The 18546-nt window shown below is 50.9% G+C and overlaps 4 protein-coding genes and 1 long non-coding RNA gene across 6 annotated transcripts; 1 reads left to right on the top strand and 4 right to left on the bottom strand.

The window, feature by feature from the left end:
• Positions 1 to 8: 8 nt before the first annotated feature.
• Positions 9 to 2048, bottom strand: si:dkey-1h6.8 (uncharacterized). The gene is made up of 2 exons (XM_068343210.1): positions 1933 to 2048; positions 9 to 1467 (listed from the first exon to the last, which is right to left on the bottom strand). The coding sequence occupies exon 2, from the start codon at positions 1403 to 1405 to the stop codon at positions 176 to 178; it is 1230 nt and encodes a 409-aa protein (XP_068199311.1). The 5' UTR covers positions 1406 to 1467; positions 1933 to 2048; the 3' UTR covers positions 9 to 175.
• Positions 2049 to 2115: 67 nt separating this feature from the next.
• LOC137613636 (uncharacterized) lies at positions 2116 to 5188 on the top strand. Its single transcript, XR_011038963.1, has 4 exons — positions 2116 to 2409; positions 2992 to 4490; positions 4651 to 4847; positions 4951 to 5188. It is a non-coding gene; the product is annotated as an uncharacterized lncRNA (long non-coding RNA).
• A 1650-nt stretch (positions 5189 to 6838) lies between these two features.
• Positions 6839 to 8455, bottom strand: zbtb25 (zinc finger and BTB domain containing 25). The gene is made up of 2 exons (XM_068343225.1): positions 8283 to 8455; positions 6839 to 8039 (listed from the first exon to the last, which is right to left on the bottom strand). The coding sequence occupies exons 1-2, from the start codon at positions 8453 to 8455 to the stop codon at positions 6839 to 6841; spliced, it is 1374 nt and encodes a 457-aa protein (XP_068199326.1).
• Positions 8456 to 9558: 1103 nt separating this feature from the next.
• Positions 9559 to 16856, bottom strand: zbtb1 (zinc finger and BTB domain containing 1). 2 transcript variants are annotated; one of them, XM_068342003.1, is made up of 3 exons: positions 16195 to 16856; positions 12623 to 14042; positions 9559 to 12503 (listed from the first exon to the last, which is right to left on the bottom strand). In XM_068342003.1, exons 2-3 carry the CDS (start codon positions 14037 to 14039, stop codon positions 12037 to 12039), a joined length of 1884 nt encoding a protein of 627 aa, XP_068198104.1. In that variant the 5' UTR covers positions 14040 to 14042; positions 16195 to 16856; the 3' UTR covers positions 9559 to 12036. The 2 variants fall into 2 exon arrangements, with proteins under 2 accessions (XP_068198104.1, XP_068198103.1); XM_068342002.1 differs by having other exon boundaries at positions 9560 to 14042.
• A 146-nt stretch (positions 16857 to 17002) lies between these two features.
• On the bottom strand, positions 17003 to 18040 carry LOC137613122 (complement C1q-like protein 2). The gene is made up of 3 exons (XM_068342020.1): positions 17739 to 18040; positions 17467 to 17604; positions 17003 to 17374 (listed from the first exon to the last, which is right to left on the bottom strand). The coding sequence occupies exons 1-3, from the start codon at positions 17911 to 17913 to the stop codon at positions 17103 to 17105; spliced, it is 585 nt and encodes a 194-aa protein (XP_068198121.1). The 5' UTR covers positions 17914 to 18040; the 3' UTR covers positions 17003 to 17102.
• Between the last annotated feature and the right edge of the window lie 506 nt (positions 18041 to 18546).

Below are 18546 nucleotides of genomic sequence, written 5' to 3'. Positions count from 1 at the left end.
GACACCAACGTCGTCCTGAATCTGATCGCTAATCAATCACTCTGAACTGTCAGCGACCAATCAGACGACAGCTGGCGTGGAGGACATTAACCCCGCCTCCTTTCCGTCATTTCCCAGTCCTCAGAACGTCCCGCTAACCGAACCCATCGCCATCGAGCCCCTCGCCCCGGCGCCGTCAGGCGTGGTCCCGGCACCCCGGCGGCTCCCGGTGGACGCAGTCCGAGCCGCTCTGCTGCTCCCGGGTCAGCTGGGCCACGGCGGCGTTCATTGCGGCGCGGACCAGGGAGCGCGCCGTCTGCAGGAGCTGCCGCTCGCTGACCTCCGCCCCCACCAGCAGGAGGTGGTTGTGAGTCTCCGAGGCGAGGCTTCCCTCCCATGGCTCCTCCTCTTCCTCCTGAGTGACATCGTCGGGCGGGACCAGCTCGATCCGAATGAAGGGCCCATTGGCGGAGGGCAGCAAGCAGCGGGAGGTCGTTCCGTCCGACGCTTTGACGTCCGGTGGTGGCGGCGCGGTCGCGATCAATAATTGAGCTCCGTCATTCACTGGTGGCGAAACCGCCAATAATTCAGGAACAGGAAGATCTAAATCTTCCGCCACCTCTATGCGGATCATGTCGGATGTGATTGCGTCGTCTGCCGAGTCATCCTCGGCGGCGGCGGCGGCGTGAACCGGTTGGGGTTCTGCCGTTGTTCCGTCTGGACTCTCGTGCGGCCGGACGCTCACATCCGCCGCCACCGTCACCGCCTCCCCGCTGCCATCCGGACTCCAATCTGGGGGGAGTCCGGTTGGAGAAGACTCCGCCTCCTCACACGTGGCCACGCCCTCCACATCCACCAAAGGGACGCTCAGGAAACGGCTCCTCCCCCTTCTGGAGAAGAACTTGCGCATTCTCTTCCTGAAGGTCTTCGGACTTTCCTCGCCGTCTTTGACCTCCGATGTTCCGTCGGGTTTTGTCGGTCGGCGCTTGAACTTCGGCCACCCCCTCGCCATCAGCGCCCACTTCCCTCTGGCCCCCTTTCCTTCTGTGGTGTCTTCTTTCTCCCGCGGCGCCCCCTTTGGTGGAACCCCACCATCACCTTCGGGTGTCTCCAAACTTTCCAAGTGTTTCCTGGACTTCCTGTAGCAAACGACGACGGGCGAGAACCTCCTCCACCACCGGCGCCGGTTGGTGCCCCTGGTGGTCTCCACTTCTACTGCAGACAAAACCACGTCGGTGGATTCCGTTGGCTCGTTCGTAGAGTCCGTCGAGTTAATCCCGACGTCATCCGACATCGTCGTCTCCGGTTTGTCCTCCGCCGTCCTGGTGGCGGTTTTTCCCAGCAGCAACCTGGGCGGGCCCGTCAGCTTCCTCTTTAACGTGGCTTTCTGTGGTCGTTGGACGTCGGCGCCGTCCGCCGTCACCATCGTCCGTCGCCACGGGCGTTCAGCTCGTCCGTCCACCGCCGCCCAGCAGAGTTTAGTAACACCTGAAAAACAGAGAAGGAGAAGCTTCGTTTACACACGACGATCAATCACTCCACTGACGATCAATAAACAACAAGCTGAGTAATCGGTTTGACAGGAAGTCACGATGAGGAAGAAGGAGAAGAAGAAACAAAATTTAACACGAAAACTGAACTTTTTAAAGATTTAAATTTGGAGGTAAACTCTTCATCTCGCCGGTGAAGAAGAGGAGTCGATTGATCTATTTGAGTGATGTCATAATCAATCAGAAGTGATTTTTATCCAAGAGTTAATCCTGACCGCCGGATTAAAACAGAACTGATTAAACATAAATGGGTTGAATTCGAATCGATCGATCGGATAGATCACAGCTCAGCCGATAATAGTCGATTGATCCGATCGGTCACACCTGATGAAGACGATCAGGTGATCAATAGCAGCCGCTTTGATTCCACATGAACAACTGAGAATAAAAGACGGAATCTCACCTGGAGCTGCTTCCTGTCGGCGGTCGGATCTCAGAGACGGAGAAACGGAGAGATCGTCTCTCCTCTCTCTCTCGCTTCATCGCCCCATCGCCCCAGTTTCCATAGCAACCTCCCTGATTGGCGTTTTGTTTTAGAGAAATTGGCTCTTCAGCGAGGTGGTCGTGGGGGGGGGGGGGTGTTTCCCCTGGGGGCGGAACAGGAAGTAGGACTTGACCTCAGAGCGACGTGACGCGTCTATCTTTAGACTGTGAGGTCATCCGACCCAAAACCACCGACTAGAGCAGAGCCAGGACCAGAACCAGCGGCAGAACCAAGACCAGAATCAGGACCAGAATTAGAAACAAGACCAGAACCAGGACTAGACCAGAACCAGGACAAGATCCAGGACAAGAAACCAGGACCTGAATCAGAACCAGAACCAGGACCAGAACCAGGACCAGTTGGAGGAAGACCTCTGCAGCTGTACCAGATGTGAGGGTGAGTGTAAATGTGATGTCATCAGTGTGATGTCATCAGGATATGACCTGTGACGTAAAAAGACCACAAAAAGAGAAAAAAGCTTGTTTTTCCTTCTTACTATTTATTGTTTACTGATTAGTGTTTACTGATTAGTGTTTATTGATTACCGTTTACTGATTACTGTTTTCTGATTACTGTTTACTGATTAGTGTTTACTGATTACCGTTTAATGATTACTGTTTACTGATTACTGTTTACTGATTACCGTTTACTGATTACTGTTTACTGATTACTGTTTACTGATTACTGTTTACTGATTACTGTTTACTGATTACTGTTTACTGATTAGTGTTTACTGATTACTGTTTACTGATTAGTGTGTACTAATTTATGTTTTCTCATTATTGATTACTATTTACCATTCATACCATTCATACCATTCATTGTTTGCGGAATACTGTTTAATGATTAGTGTTTGCTAATTACTTATTACTGTTTATTATTTACTATGTTTGCCGATTATTGTTTACTATGACTGTTGGCTGTTTATTGATGACCGATACAGTGATGACTTCACTAACGCTCCACGTTCTTTCACAGGGACTTCCTCCGTGGTGATCAATATGCTTCATGTTCAACAGGCTTCTTCTTCTGATAGATTAATCACTGATCAGTTATTGATCTGCAATTTACTGTCTTCTGTGATGTCATCGTGTATCGTCGTCTATTTTTAAACGTGTGAAGAGGAACCTCAGCTTTTGTTTCTATAGCGATGGAGAGTAAAAATACATACATCTGTCACCAAGCAACAGAAGTGACCAATGAGAAGCTCTATCTATCTATCTATCTATCTATCTATCTATCTATCTATCTATCTATCTATCTATCTATCTATCTATCTATCTATCTATCTATCTATCCCTCCCTCCCTAATGATATGGTCTCTGACATGCCTGATAGAGTCCTGTATATCCTGGCTGGACATCCATGTCATCGTGCACATAGGACAACAACAATCTGACATACTGAATCCAGACTTGTGTGATCTGGTGAACACCGTCCTCCCCCTCCTCCCTAACTGATGCTGTGCTGGGTCCAGACTGTGGGGGCTGATGACACTTCTATCTCGTCCAGGTGAAACCAGGACCCAGCGTGCCGGTACCTGGCTGAATGACAGTCTTGTTAGGTAACAGAAGAAGTCCGTTCAATCTGCTGAGAAACAGGAAGCACTCGACTGCTTTCACAGATTTATCAAATTTCGCATCCATTCCTCATCACCAACAGCTTGGCTCAAAAAATTGGGTGTATAACACACCAATCACGTTAAATTTAGCTTTACTTACTATCAGGTCTTGTCAGGACTGACTGACTGACAGACCACAGCAGGTAACTCTACCATCTAGTTAGCAATGTCATAAAAACTATCACAGCTGCTTGGATGAATGCATGATGGGCTCCAAAGGGGACCATGTTCTCCCCTCTTCTCTTCACCCTCTACACCACGGACTTCAAGCACAACTCGGATACTTTTCACATATGGAAGTACTCCGATGACACCGCGATAGTGGCATGTATCCTGGAGGGTGATGAGGGGGGGTACAGGGCATTGGTGGCTGACTTTGTGGAGTGGTGCCAACAGAACCAGCTCCAGCTCAACGTCTCCAAGACCAAGGAGATGGTTCTGGATTTCCGGCGGGCACCTCCCTCTCCACAGCCAGTGATCATGGAGGGCAGTGAGGTGGGGGGGTGGTACAAAACTATCAGTACCTGGGACTGCAGCTAGACAGCAGACTGGACTGGTCACTCAACTGGGACTGTGTGTACAAGAAGGGGCAGAGCAGGATGTACTTCCTGAGGAGGCTGGCCTCCTTCAACATCTGTCCTAAGCTCCTTCTCATGTTCTATCAGTCCGTAGTCTCCAGTGTGCTGTCATACGCCATTGTGTGTTGGGGTGGGGGGGCCAGGAAAAGAGATATGGACCGTCTGAACAGACTCATCCGCAGAGCAGGCTCAGTGGTCGGGCTGAGCCTGGACTCTGTGGAGACGCTTCTGGAGAGCAGGACCATGTCCAAAGTCAGGACCATCATGAACAACACCAGGTAAAGGTGTTATATTATGATTATTTTATTCTATTTGTACTTTTAGTTTAGTATACAGTATGTTCTGTTAGTGTAGTGTATGTCTTGTGGTATGTCCTGTCCTATGTCGTCAGTATTTCTATTTTCTCCTGGTGTTTATCCAATCATTATGTATGTGTAGTGAAAGAAGACATGAAGGTAGTTGGTGTGAGAGAAGAGGATGTAGAAGACGGGGTTGAAGGGAAAAGCCGAAAGGAAAAGAAGATGATTTATTATGTATGTCCGAGCAGTGGATGTGTGCAGTTTCCTCTGGGATTAAGAAAGTATCTGTCCATCCATCCATCCCTCTCAGGTTCCTTCCAAACTAACAAAATTAAAGTATGGTCTCATTTTTTTATCTCCATAATCATTTAAAACTGTTAATTCAAACATCTCTACATGTTTTATTTTGAAATAACCTAACTTTCCATATCCTGTCCAGGTGACCAGGATCAGACCCTCTGCTGGATGCCTCCCACACTGACTGGACGTGGTTGACTTCATCAGGCTCCAGGTGTGGCTTTTCAGTTTCCCAGAATGCCTCTGACCTGATCCGTCCTCAGATCTCTGCTGACACCTGCTGGAGGTGATCAGTTACTGCGGGTCTGAACACGAAACGACGTTGTTTTGTCACCAGTGAGACTTAATTACCACATATTTGTGTATTTTTTACTGTAAAACTTTCAGTCATTCAGATAAAATGGCGTTTTGTAATAAATCTGTTAGCATGTTGCTAACGACAGATTCAGGTTTGGTTCTCATCTCTTTTGCTTTAACTGACTGAAAAAAAAACAGCGGCATTTATTTACAAAAACTTTATTGTTCCATCACTGAAAAACAGACGTTTATGTACAAAACATGTAAACACAAAACTTGCTGTTTGTATTTTTTTACAGTGAAACACAGAACGAAGACAAAGTCATCTGACTTTCACCAATCGAAGATCAATAACATCATAAATAACATCATTGTCTGGTTGATCGAGTGACGCCTACGGTTAGCCGTGGTTGTGCTAAAATTGAATTTGACACTGTAAAAAATGACAGCGTTACGAGGCCAAAGGTAAGAGTGTGAGGGGGTTTGATTCTTCATTTTTCGCGTTCAGAGTTTTTCAAAGAAAACAGGAAGTTGGACGACGCCTCAGACAGGAAGCTACGGTTCCAAGATTCTTCACGGTTCTAGAAAACAAAGAAGCATCAGGAATCTGTTCTGATCAATAATTGGACACATGACGATGGCTCTTCCTTGGATTGTCACGAAGCTGCAAAAAAACGGCGTCAAACGGGCACCCCAAGGCACCGTTGCCGACACACCCAAGGTAAAGGAACAGTCACACGATTGCACATGTGTGTGGGAGGGGCCAGAGGCGTTCGCTGTCCGCTGGTGAAGGTGGAAGATCAGGATTTCAGTTGGTACAGAACCAAGAACCGATCAATCGAGATCGGGAGAACTCTGAAGCGGACGACCTGATCGATGAGCTGCTGATTGGTTTCCTCGGAGATCGTTTGATCGCGTCTGACCTCCAGGTTGGTTTAGGTTCTAGGTCCGCTTTTGGGTCCTGCTTTACTTCCTGGTCCACTCGAACCCTGCAGCCTGTAGCGGGTCAAATGGATTCCATGAAGGATCAGGGGCTCCTGGAAGAAAACGTCTTTGTCTGTGAGGAAGATGAAGATGAAGAACTTCAGAGGTCCACCAAGACCTGGTTCCAGAAGGAGTCGTGGATTGTTCTGGACTGGAACCAGAGGAACCCTCTGGTGGACCAGGAGAAACGGGACCACATCCCTCAGGAACCAGAAGCTGGATCTGGATCGGGTTAAAGGGTCTCTAGAACAACTGGACCACCAGGGGCAGCAGTAAAAACCCTTTCCTAAAATCTGCATTGATCTGTGGAACCTGATTGATTGATCGGTAGTGGATCTCACCAGTAAACCGGATCAGACTGGAAGAGTTCTAGAGGAGGTCCGGGTCCACGTGGACTCAGGACGCCATTCTGTCGCCGTTTTCCCGCCTTCCATTTACCACTTCCTGTGATTGCCGTTAGAAACGAAGGCACAGAGCTTTGGAGAACCCCCACCCCACCCCCCCACGGGTCGGACTCGAGTTCGGTGCCGACTCTGGAACGAGTCGTGCGGTTGAACAATCGGACCCTCCCACACCGTCTCACACACACACACACACACACACACAAACACACACTTGCACAGGTACCGTCACACACCAGCAGGCACAAACAGAACAACAACACACACCTCAGAGTCCGCTTCTCCAAAACTACAGGACACTGCGCTTGGCGGCGGCGCCAGTGGTGACCCCGCCCCCCGTGGCGCCCGTCACTCCACGGGGACGCCGTCCACGCTCTCCTGGGAGATCTCCGAGTCCAGCGAGTAGCAGGAGCTCCCGTTGTCCTGAGTGTCCTTGTTAGCCTCCTCGGAGAGTCCGGTCGCTCCCGCGGCGGCGCCACCCCCTCCTCCGGGCTCGGCGGCGCCGTCGCACAAGTGGGCGGAGCCCTGGAAGAGCTGGCTGCAGAGGCGGTTGTAGCGGTGGTAGCGGGTGGGCTTCCCGGTGTGGGCGTACATGTGCTCCTGCAGCTGGCTCTTGTGCGAGAAGCGCAGGCCGCAGACGGCGCAGGCGATCTTTCGCTTGCGCGAGTGCAAAACGGTGGGCGTGACCCCGCCCTCGACTCCGCCCCGGCTCCGCCTCAGCTCGGCGGCCAGCTGGCTGGCGAGCGCCTGGCTCTGTCGCAGCGCCTCCTCCAGGCAGCCGGCGTCCAGCTGGGACTCCGGCCGCCCTTCCTCCACGCCGGCGTCCAACTCGTTGCCCCGCGAGAAACCCTCCATCAGACGGGCGGGGTCGAGGGCGTGGCTGAACAAGTGCTCCCTCAAGCCCTCGGGGGAGGAGCAGCGTTCGCCGCAACGGGGGCACAGCAGGACCAGGGCCCGGTCTTTGAAGAGGAGGCCCCGACTGGGGCTGCCCCCCCGGGGCGGGGACCCCATGCCCTGCGCCGCCTCGTCCACCTCGCCGTCCTCGCCTTCCTCCTCCTCCGAGCGCTCCTGCTTGATGCGTGCGGAGATATCCGAGTCGTCTCCGGACGCCACCGAGCACACGTTGCGGAGGGCGGAGCCCTGACGGTCCGACGGAACCCCTTCCAGTCCGATGGCGAGGGACAGCTGCGAATGGGACCGCCCGCCCCGGCCGGAGGAGCGTCCGCCGCCGCCGCTGCCCCCACCGTCGTCATCGGGAGCGCCGTGGGAGTCCGTGGCGGACTTGGGGACCCCGGGGGCGTCCTTGTTGGCCAGCTGGGAGGAGATCTGGATGCCATACAGGTTGGACATGCGCACCACGTCGGTGGGCGTGTCGGCGGCGGTCTCGCCGGGTTTCCAGCACAGCTGGTAGGCGTGGAGGAACTTGATGCCCTCCTGCAGGCGGGCGGGGTCCACCGGCTGCTTGGGGCACATCCCGGTGTACATGATGTGCAGCAGGTAGCTGAAGACGTCCGGCTGGATGTCCGTCGGTTGGATCTTGATGCACTCGCTGGAGGGGGGAGGAGACCACATGTTATTCTGGGTGAGACCCCCCCTCTGGACACCCTGTCATCAGCTTTCTCCAGATCTACAAAACCACGATGCAGCTCCCTCTGACCTTCTCTGGACTTCTCTACCAACACCCTCAGAGTAAAAACACCTGTAGAACTCTGTTTGACATGAAACCATACTGCTGTCACAGACGCTCACTTCTGCCCCCAGCCCAGCTTCAACTACCCCCGCCCACCTCTACCTGGACTGGTGGATGAAGATCATCTTGAAGTAGTTGGAGAAGGCGGCCAGGACGGCCCGGTGGGCCTTGAAGTAGACGTTGCCGATGGCGACGGTGCAGTCGCACAGGAAGCCGAACTCCCGTTGGACGTTGAGCTGCTGCAGCAGGAAGAGGCTGTGAGACGACACCTCCATGGCCCCGCCCCCTGTGGAACGCACAAGACACGGTGACGTCATCGGCGCCGCCGCCAGCTGATGCGTTCGGGATGAAAAACAGGTAGAGTCAGAAAAAAAATCTGAAATAAAATGTGGGGGGGGGTTGTGTTGGTGACATTCTGGAGGCGGGGCTGGAGGGGGCGGGGACCATGCGGTCTATGATGCGGTCTACCTTCACCTGGGGACACCTGTCCTCAGGTGAGAGGGGCTGACCTGCCCATCTCCCTGAAGGTCACCTGAGACACGCACGTGCAGGGAGTGGGGGGGGCGGGGCGTCCCCAGATGCTTCAAACCAGTCACTGAGCTGCCCAAAGCGGACACGCGCGCGGCCAGGAGACATAAAAGGCTGCGCGCGTGCACGCCGCGTCGCGCCCGGGAGGCTGCAGCCTCCTCCATCCTCCCGTCCCAATCCGGCAACACGCGCGTCCTCACGTTCACCTGCACTCACGCACGCGCGTGCGCCCCCCCCCCCTCACGCGCCCTCCGTCCGTGTGCGCGTGGCACGCGCGCGCCATGCCCGGCGGCCGTTAATCAGTGTCTTACCGCAGAAAGGTGCAGATGGTTTCCCGGAGCCGGAGCCGATTTGTTGCTGCGGAGGATCTCGCATGAAGCCGCGCGACGTCTCGCGAGAGTCAGGGGGGGGGTGTCAAAGGCTGGTCACGTGATCAGGAGGAGGCGACCCGGAGGAGGCAATTAATGAGCAACGGCAAGTCGATTGATCGATTTGGAACCGTTAAAACGTGAAGATGAGCGTAAGAATGGAAATGTAGGACAAAGATCAGATTGAATGTTTAAAAAAAACACAGAAAATGATTAAATGTGTTTCAACATTTCTGATAGAAATGAAATATTTAATCATATTTCAATTATATTTATATATTTACATATATTTATAAAGATATATACATGTATATAATAAAATATGAAATGTTTAATCAAATATACATGTCTATATTATATATGGGGGATGATTATATATATATATATATATATATATATATATATATATATACACACACACACACACACACACCAAGAGGTCCAGTTTGGTTTCATGACATTCCAAACCTTCTGGTTCTGATCCAGATGGTCCTGACTTGCTGGTTCTTCTGGGTCAGCAGTGGTGGAGGTCTGGATCCTTGATAAAGATCTGGACCTCAACTTGGTGAAGGCTAAGAACCCACAATAGACATGGTTCTGACACAACGACTCAAACAGAAACGGACTGGGTTAAACTGGGTTTCAGAACAAGTTCATTTTTATTCCAAGACATCAGATGTGTCGAATACAAAGTGAAGACGTGAGAAAAGCTTCAGAGCAACAGAACCACCTGAACACCAAGAACCCGCTCCAGCGGCGCCTGAGACCCAACAGCTGATCCGGATCACCAGCGGCGGACTGAGGTCCGACTTCGATCTGGCTCCAGTCGTTCCAGAAACCTGAACCGGTTTGGGCTGAACTGGACTGTCAGAACTGGTCTGGTTCTTGATTCTGTACTAGTATAGGAAGGTCCACACCTGAAACTAGTCTGGACCGACTGTATCTGACCTGGACCTAAACCACTTATTTTGGTTCTGAGGTATCCGAGTTAGATTTGAACGGGTTTGTACTCGCGTTGGCTCAGAACTGGTTTCAGTCGGTTCTGGTGTGTCTTAGTCTCTACAACGTTTAGCTCGGTTCTGAAATGTTAAAGCGGATCTGAAATGTTTGATTTGATTGAAAATGTTTCGGTCCAAACAATTTGATCCTGACTGGAACGGTTTGAAATGATCCAGAAGCTTCAAAAGAACCTTCATAGGTTGGTTCCTATTGGTTTTCACATGCCTGAGTGGGGCTGGCGCTCAGTTGGACAGGTGGAGTTGGTTCTGGTTCAGGACTGGATTCTACAAGTATTTCTACGACTCTTTTCAAGACTGTCTTTCCAGAAGTGATTCAGGTCCACCTGAAACTGCCGCTGGAGTATCTGAAATGGTTTGGACTGGTTTTGAAATGGTTTGGTTCTTTACAGTCCCATTCACTTCGGAACCATTCGAAATTTTGCATTCAGACCTTCAGAAACGAAATATACCAGGGTGGGCGGGGGGTGTCCGACTGAACCAGACGGAACAGCAACAGTTTGAAGGCACCTTTAAGAACACGCATGTCGTTCTGGTCACGCTTAGATTGATTCTAGTGTTTCCTTATTTCATCTTTTTCACAATCTCCTGTCCAAATCTCTTGGCCTGACTTCAACATGTTCGGATCTCGAGACGCAAGCAGGAGGGATAAGAACCCGGCGCCACCGCACGACCATCGGCGTCAACCGACGCTACAGTAAAGGCACCAAACAGAATGACTTGGGGAACGACCATCCAGTCACGCGGCTAGCACAGAGCCAAACCACAACTAAGGAAAACACGAATCAGCAAAGTCACGAAACAAAAGATGAAAAAGCCGACGTTTCTTCACCCAATGTGCTCGATGTGTCCACGATAAAATCCACGATTCGTCTTTAAGTGATTTAGTATCTTATGACATCAGCTAACCCCAAACAGGAACTTGACTGGACCGCCCAACGTCCATTCGTCCCGGTAGTCGTTAGCTTTATTAGCTTTACACCCTGACCCGATCCTGACTCAAAGGCTTTAGCCCAGGAGCCTCAACAAGTCCGTGTACTTTGGGGAAACACCAGTCCAGACTTTTTCTGGAGTTCACACTGCGAGCAACATGATTGCCAACTGGATTCTTCCGCAGTTTTACGTCACCATCCGCCAATGGAACTTTGGTACAGTCTAGCGCTAACAGGTTTGGTACCTGATGAAATTTCAGTTTTCTCTCTTTGGGCTTTTAGAACTTCAGAACGAACTTTCATCAAGGTATGCATCTGGTTGTGATTCAGCTGTTTGGGCGTGACTAGAACACTACTCTCTCAGAAAGGGACGATTACTTGCGATGGTCTCCAAAAGTCAACGGGTTGGGTCGACACCTCAAAGCCTTCTGGCCCAGTCCTGGAGACAAACACCTCCCATAAACTTACAACTTTCCTTCCTGGTGAAGCGAGAGCTAAAGCTAAGGCTGGCTGAGAACCCTCCTCATTCCGGGGTAACTTCCCATGATGCACTGAGCTTTTCTCCTCCTGATTCATGTGAGTTACTCAAACATTTCCTGGGAGTCTTTCTGGATCACGGCTGAGGTTGATGCTAGATGTTAATGCAGGATGCTTAATGTATCTTCTCATTATTTTCCGTATTATCTGTACTCCTTACATCTAGTCGGATAGATGTTGTAGACAAAAATCGATTGTTTTATTGACAGAAATCGATTTGGACTCGAACCGAAATGCACTGACCTTTTTTACGGAAACGGCGCCGGCTGCACGCAGTGCGAGCGCCCATTAAGATGATGCATATACAGAAAAGTGCTGATTAAAAAGTTTTCTTTTTGGTGTTCAAGTGCATACATTTGTTCTCACATTTATGGCTTTCTTTTTCTTTTTTTAGTAACAAACTACGACGGAGGACCAATGGAACCGTTCCTATAGTCTCTTTGTGTGCTTGGAGTTATAGTGGCTCCTCATGTCCTTACGGAGGCGGAACTTCTCCCCACAGACGCCACAGATGTACAAGTGGACGTCCATGTGCTTCTCCAGCTGCTCCCCGCCGGGAAAGATCTGGAAACACACCTGGCAGATGGTTTCCCCTGCCGACAGGTGGGAGATCATGTGTCGGACGTGGTCGTGTTTGAGGAAGGTGCCCTGGTCGCACACCGGGCAGACGTAGCGGGCCATGCCTTTGTGCATGTCGGTGTGCAGCCGGAGTTGACGCTCCCGTAAGAACTGCTTCCCGCAAGTCTGGCAGGTGAACTGCTTCTCCTTGGTGTGGACGGTGTAGTGCTCCCGCAGGTGGCAGCGCTGGTAGAAACCTTTGCCACAGATGCTGCAGAAATGTTTGCGCCGGTGATCCGGTTCGCCGCCCTCGTCCAGCAGAGCGGGCCGGAACAGTTCCTGGTCGTGGCAGGACAGGGCGTGCTCCAGCGCCAGGTTCTCGTTCTGAAACAGCAGACCACAGTGAGAACAGGCCAGGTCGGCCGCCTCCAGCAGGCCCTCCTCCATTCCCTGTGGCTCCTCGAGCAAGGACGCCTCGTCCTCCCCGTGGGAGTCGGACTCACCGCCTTGAGATTCGCCGCAGCGCTCTGCGTGTTCCTGGAGTTGGCGACCTTTAATCAGAACCTGGCCGCACCTCCCACAGGCGCATATGTGGCCCATGTGGTTGGACAGATAGTGTGTCGACTTGTCCTCCTCCGTTAGCAGAGTACCGCACAGTTCGCAGGGGACGCCGGGCGCGTCCTCTTTCTCATCCTTGACTTTACGAAGCTTCGTCGGGACGCCCGAGTCCTCGCTACTGGACATGTGGCCTTCAAAAGGCTCGTTGCTGTTATCCAGACCTGAAACGCCCGGTTCTGGTTCGCGGTCTGATCCCGTTTTGTCCCTTTGTGAGTCTTTCGATGCAGCGTCGCTAAACCTCGCGCCACAGTCTCGTTTGCCGTGCTCGCCGACCCGGACCATCTCTATTTCGGGGAATACGCCTTCTTCCGGTTCCGTCTTGATGGAGATGCTACGGGTTGACCCCGGCTCGCCGTCCGTCCCGGCCGCCACCGATCTGATGGTGAGGTCAGAGGTCATCTTGGCCTCGGGCCAGTCCTCCTCGCCTTTACACATGAGCCGGTGCTCGTCGATACTCTCGGAGGCAGAGCTCTCGGCTTTACTGGAGTCATTGTCGGCTTCGACGTTCCCCCTGGGCTGATGGAAGGCCTTCCGGTTTGTGCAAGTCAGGATGTGTTCGATTAAAAGCTTCTCACAGCTAAAGACGAAGCCGCAATCGTCACAAGTGTAGGTGCGGCCGAAACGGGGGCGGTCTTTGAGCGTGGAGCTCTTCCCGCTTGGTCTTTTTCTCAAATCACACGGCTGATCAACTCCTCCGTCCACCGCCAGAGGAGCCACAATCAGAGGCGCATTGGCTACCTCCTCCACCGCTACCGGTCTGGCGATGGTTGCCGAAGCGGGCGGACGCCCGGAGGTGCTGTTGACAGCTTTCGGCAGGCGTTCTGCTTCCGACACGGCGGACCGCTGTTGCTCGTACATGCGGACGCCAAACATCATTTTCCCACCACCGACGCCGGTGGAAGAGGAGGAAGAGGCGGAGGAGGACGGGGTGAGGTTGGAGCTCCGGATGTCTCGGAGATCCTCCAGCGAGTCGGGGATGTAGTACATCTGGAGGTACGCCATGGACGCCTTGAGCTCCTCGAACTCATAGCTCCCGACGACGATGCGTCCGAGGTACATGAGCTGCAGGATGAGGTCGAAGCACTCGGCGCTGATCTGCATGTTGCTCAGGTCCAGACGCCCCGCCCCCTGCTGGTCGCGGATGAACATCATCCTGAAGTAGGAACTGCAGGCTGCCAGGACGGCCTTGTGTGCCCGGAAGTAGATGTCGCCGATGGCGATGAGGCAGTCGCACAGGAAGCCCCACTCCCGCTGGTTGTTGAGCTGCTGGAGGACATGATCGCTGTGGCTCGGCCTCACCATCGCCTGCAGACGGCAGAAACAAGACGGTAGTCAAAGAGATATCCAAAGCTGGTGTCTGTGAGAGTTCTGCTGAGACTCATCAAACCCCGTGAGAATAATCCAGATATCTGAATATCATTTTCACGGAGGAAACTAAGTGTTTTCAGTCGTATTTAAAACGACGCCAAGGTCTCCAGAGTCAAAAACTGGAGAATGATGGGAAACTTTATTGGAGATTACAAATAAAACCTGACCAAGATTGGAGGGGTCTACTTTAGGACGTTCAGCCTTGTGTGATTGATTGTTGTAGTTCAAGCATTTATGAGAACTCTGGGGGGCAAATTTACATAAAAAAAATAGAACCTCGAGATATGAGTTAATTGAGATACGAGTCGTGCTTCAGGAGACCGCTAGTTGGCGGAAGGATACATCAGTGAGACCGGATCTCGTTCCACCACGTGTTGGTGGATGGATACAACATCAGTGAGACCGGATCTCGTTCTTTACCACGTTGGTGGATGGATACAACATCAGTGAGACCAGATCTCGTTCTTTACCACGTTGGTGGATGGATACAACATCAGTGAGACCGGATCTCGTTCTTTACCACGTTGGTGGATGGATACAACATCAGTGAGACCGGATCTCGTTCTTTACCACGTTGGTGGATGGATACAACATCAGTGAGACCGGATCTCGTTCTTTACCACGTTGGTGGATGGATACAACATCAGTGAGACCGGATCTCGTTCTTTACCACGTGTTGGTGGATGGATGCAACATCGGTGAGACCGGATCTCGTTCTTTACCGCGTGTTGGTGGATGGATACAACATCGGTGAGACCGGATCTCGTTCTTTACCGCGTGTTGGTGGATGGATACAACATCGGTGAGACCGGATCTCGTTCTTTACCGCGTGTTGGTGGATGGATACAACATCGGTGAGACCGGATCTCGTTCTTTACCGCGTGTTGGTGGATGGATGCAACATCGGTGAGACCGGATCTCGTTCTTTACCACGTGTTGGTGGATGGATGCAACATCGGTGAGACCGGATCTCGTTCTTTACCGCGTGTTGGTGGATGTATACAACATCGGTGAGACCGGATCTCGTTCTTTACCGCGTGTTGGTGGATGGATACAACATCGGTGAGACCACATCTCGTTCTCATTGGTGGAGTAAGGACGTAGCTTGTGTGTTCTCCTGACTTTTGCATTACTTTTCATTCTCTATCATTGTTAATAAACTTATATACAATTAATAATACACAGGTAAAGTCTTTGTGTCTATTGGTTGATAAAAATGTTGTTGTTTTTTAATAATTTAGGGCTTTGGGGGCTATATTTACCAGACTGTAACGGATTAAAATGATTTTATTTATTTTAAATGGGGAAATCTTTGACTTACAGTTTAGTGACGGAGCATATTTAACTGTATTTAGTAATTAAGTGGTGATGTGGGGCCGGGCTGGGACACACCTGACTTCAGATCTCCAGGGCATCGCCCCCGCTCTGACAGCGGCCGTCAGGTCGCTCTCAGTCGGCTACTGGAGCCGAGCTGCAGCGGGGAGCTCACACCGCCCCCGCTCCGCCGCAGCGGGCGTGCGGGGATCCATTCACCGCCGGTCAAACACCGACAAACCCGGAGGGAGAGAACCGGCGGTGAGTCGGAACACCGACTGTTAACACATAAATAACGGACAGGTCGCTAACACCGACGAGCTAAAATGGAGTTTACGGCTCCCGAGCGGCTAGCAAAGTCAAGCTAACCGCGGCTAGCATTGTGAAACAGGAAGTTACGGATGAGGCGCCAAAATAAAAAATATAAAAGACGTCAAATTATTAATATGACATCTAGATCTTAGAATGATTGTTCAAAAGGAGACAGTTTATTACTTAAGAACGTATCTATAGTAAATAAAATCCCCACTTCCTTTTTAAGTTGATTATGAAGTGATCTGTCTTTTATTTTGAAAAGCCCACCCGGATGAAGTGTTTGTAAACACTGCCATCTTGACGTATTTCAGTGATATCTCTCCCGCAAACAGTCCCGCCACCCCCGCACTGCCACCCGCATTCGGCTAACACCGAGAGCAGCAGGCCGCGGGGATTTTTTTTTTTGCTCACTCTCCCGGGCCTGGAGGCTCAGAGGCCGCGGAGAAGCCCGTCGACTCACCGTGGGTAACCGGAGGCCGGCGGAGGAGCTGCTGCTGCTGCTGTCGGCGGCGCGCGCGTGGATGTTCCCGCGAGTCAGGAAGTGTGGAGGTCTGGGCGCGCGGCGGAGGAAAGTTGAGACGAAGGAGAACCTCCTCTTCTTCTTCTACTCCTGCAGGATGAAAGAACTTCCGCACAGTCCGCCGCTCCGTCAAGCGCCGACCGTTTGGCGAGGAACCACGAAGAAGAGAAGAATAAAGCACTTCCTGTTTGCACACAGAAACAGAAGCGTAGGAAACTCCTCCAGACATTTTATCTTTCCTTTAAGTTATGAATTTAATTCATCATTGAAAACCAACAATTAAAAATAAAAAGTTGCCTTTTTAAAAAAATTTAAATCGATTTCAAGGCGATTGGATTTTCAGAAGTTGCCACTAAAACATTAATATCCATATTTTAATGAATCTGATTGACAGTATTTATAAATGCTGGTATTTACGTATCGATTCAATCTTAAACTAACGAAGCTTTTGTTACTAACTGTTCAATCGTTCCCATGTATTACACATTTATTATCGTATTATTGGGCTTGCAGTTCAACTAAGTGTCCACATGAGTACGCTGTAGGATTAACAATATGCTTCAGATCCTCAGAATCTCGAGATAATCACAAAACCCCATTTGGTATCAGGTGCCTTATTCTGAAAAGGACATTAGCATGCTCATATTTTCTTGCTTTGTTAGCTTTTTCAGCTACATTACAGATGTTTGCTACGTCTGCTACTAAAACTTTCACCACACTTTAAGTACACAAAGAAAGAAACTGGAAATAACCGATCAATCTTTTATTTGATTGGGTGTCTCACAGGGACTGTCGACAAACCCGCCTTCTGTTCAGTCCAATCAGAATGCTGGTTTTTAAATCTTCGTCTACATGGGGTAGAGGAGGAAGCCACTGAAGGTGCTGAGCCGACTCTGGTCGAAGATGCTCTTCTCCCTCCAGAGGGTGATGGATAGCTGGTCTCCCTGCTCCAGGACCAGCGTCATGCCGTTGGACCCGCTGCCGTGAGACCCCCTGGTGTCGAATACGGCAAACATGACCTCCCCGTTTTTCGTCAGCGCCGTGTTCAGGCTGCCCGAGTCTCCAACACAGGTGGTGTAGCGGATGTAGTAGAGGCCCTTCCTTGGGGCCGTGAAGATACCTGCAGTCCAACAATGGGAGGGAACCAAACCCACAACCCATCAGAGTGAAGTTCTACCTTCAGTTCCTGAATCTGAACCGGGGGGGTCCTACCTGTGCTTGGGTCGTACGCTTCTCCGATGTTTGTCGTCACCCTCCTGAACACCAATGTGGCGTCTGCGACAAAAGGTCCGTAGGTGTTCCATTGTTCAGCGATGTTGAGGGAGGCTGAGAATGCCACGTGAGATTTCTCTGCAGGAAGACACAGCGGTAAACCTTGGTCCTGACCTTCAGAGGAAGGTATGGTGGCCTTTCAAGGACAAACAGCATCAAGAACAGTCCGCAAACTGCAAGAGTCGAACGGCTATATTGAAAGTTTCACAAACCTCTTTCTTCGTGTTCTCTTTCCAGGTTCTCCACTCTGGTCATCAGCTGCTTGACCAAGTCTTCTGACGACATCTTCTGGGTTACATCCGAACCACCTTCACCTTCTGAGATGATGATCTGAGCCCCGACCAGGCCACATACAGCCAACAGGTACACCAACTGACCGGACACCATCTTGACTCCAGGACAACTAGACGGCAAATGACTGCGAGGCTCAGGTGGCTTTAGAGAGCTCTGGTCTGTACCCTGGACCAGAAACTTCTGTTTGAACAGCAGTCTGCTGGACTTCAAGCCGTACAGTCAACACTAATCCGATCAGGGCTGGAATGTCGAAACTCTGACCCCATCAAGGTTCACCTCTGAGAAAACCACCAGAAATTAAAGCAACAGTGTTTGACAGGACCTCACCTGGTCCAACCCTGCCTGACTGGGTCTCACTTGGTCCACCTCTGAGGAGGTTCTCACCTGGTCCACTTCTCTATTGGAGTTTGTTTCTTTTCAAATGTTTTTTTTAAAGTTGTCACAACTTAAATTTTCCGGTATAGAAGTTGGCAAAAAACAATGTTGACAATCAAAAACAAACACACAACATGAGTCAGTGAATCCAGACGGGACATCAGTGACAAAAGAAGCTTTAACAAACACAAATTATGAATTTGTTCATTTTGATTTCACTTGTTTTGATTATTCTAGAATTTTTTTGAAGTAAAAACGTCTGACGTCAGATTTTGTTGTCATTGTGTCGTGAACGTTTGTAGAGATCTTACAACTTTTATTAGTGGCTCATCAACTTTAATCGTCATCAGA

This window comes from Antennarius striatus, chromosome 19, assembly GCF_040054535.1.
Source record: "Antennarius striatus isolate MH-2024 chromosome 19, ASM4005453v1, whole genome shotgun sequence".
Classification (NCBI taxonomy): domain Eukaryota; kingdom Metazoa; phylum Chordata; class Actinopteri; order Lophiiformes; family Antennariidae; genus Antennarius; species Antennarius striatus.
The sequence above is the reverse complement of the archived record's forward strand: the minus strand, read 5'-3'. Positions and strand labels throughout refer to the sequence as shown.

Excerpts from the sequence above, each read along its gene's own strand:
- LOC137613122 (XM_068342020.1), bottom strand. The coding sequence starts at position 17,913 with ATGGTGTCCGGTCAGTTGGTGTACCTGTTGGCTGTATGTGGCCTGGTC. Across the intron at positions 17,605-17,738 it reads AAGAGAACACGAAGAAAGAG|AGAAATCTCACGTGGCATTC; the intron begins GTTTGTGAAACT and ends GTCTTCCTGCAG. Across the intron at positions 17,375-17,466 it reads AGCGTACGACCCAAGCACAG|GTATCTTCACGGCCCCAAGG; the intron begins GTAGGACCCCCC and ends GTTGGACTGCAG.
- zbtb1 (XM_068342002.1), bottom strand. The coding sequence starts at position 14,039 with ATGGTGAGGCCGAGCCACAGCGATCATGTCCTCCAGCAGCTCAACAAC.
- zbtb25 (XM_068343225.1), bottom strand. The coding sequence starts at position 8,455 with ATGGAGGTGTCGTCTCACAGCCTCTTCCTGCTGCAGCAGCTCAACGTC. Across the intron at positions 8,040-8,282 it reads ATCTTCATCCACCAGTCCAG|CGAGTGCATCAAGATCCAAC; the intron begins GTAGAGGTGGGC and ends TCCCCCCTCCAG.
- si:dkey-1h6.8 (XM_068343210.1), bottom strand. The coding sequence starts at position 1,405 with ATGGTGACGGCGGACGGCGCCGACGTCCAACGACCACAGAAAGCCACG.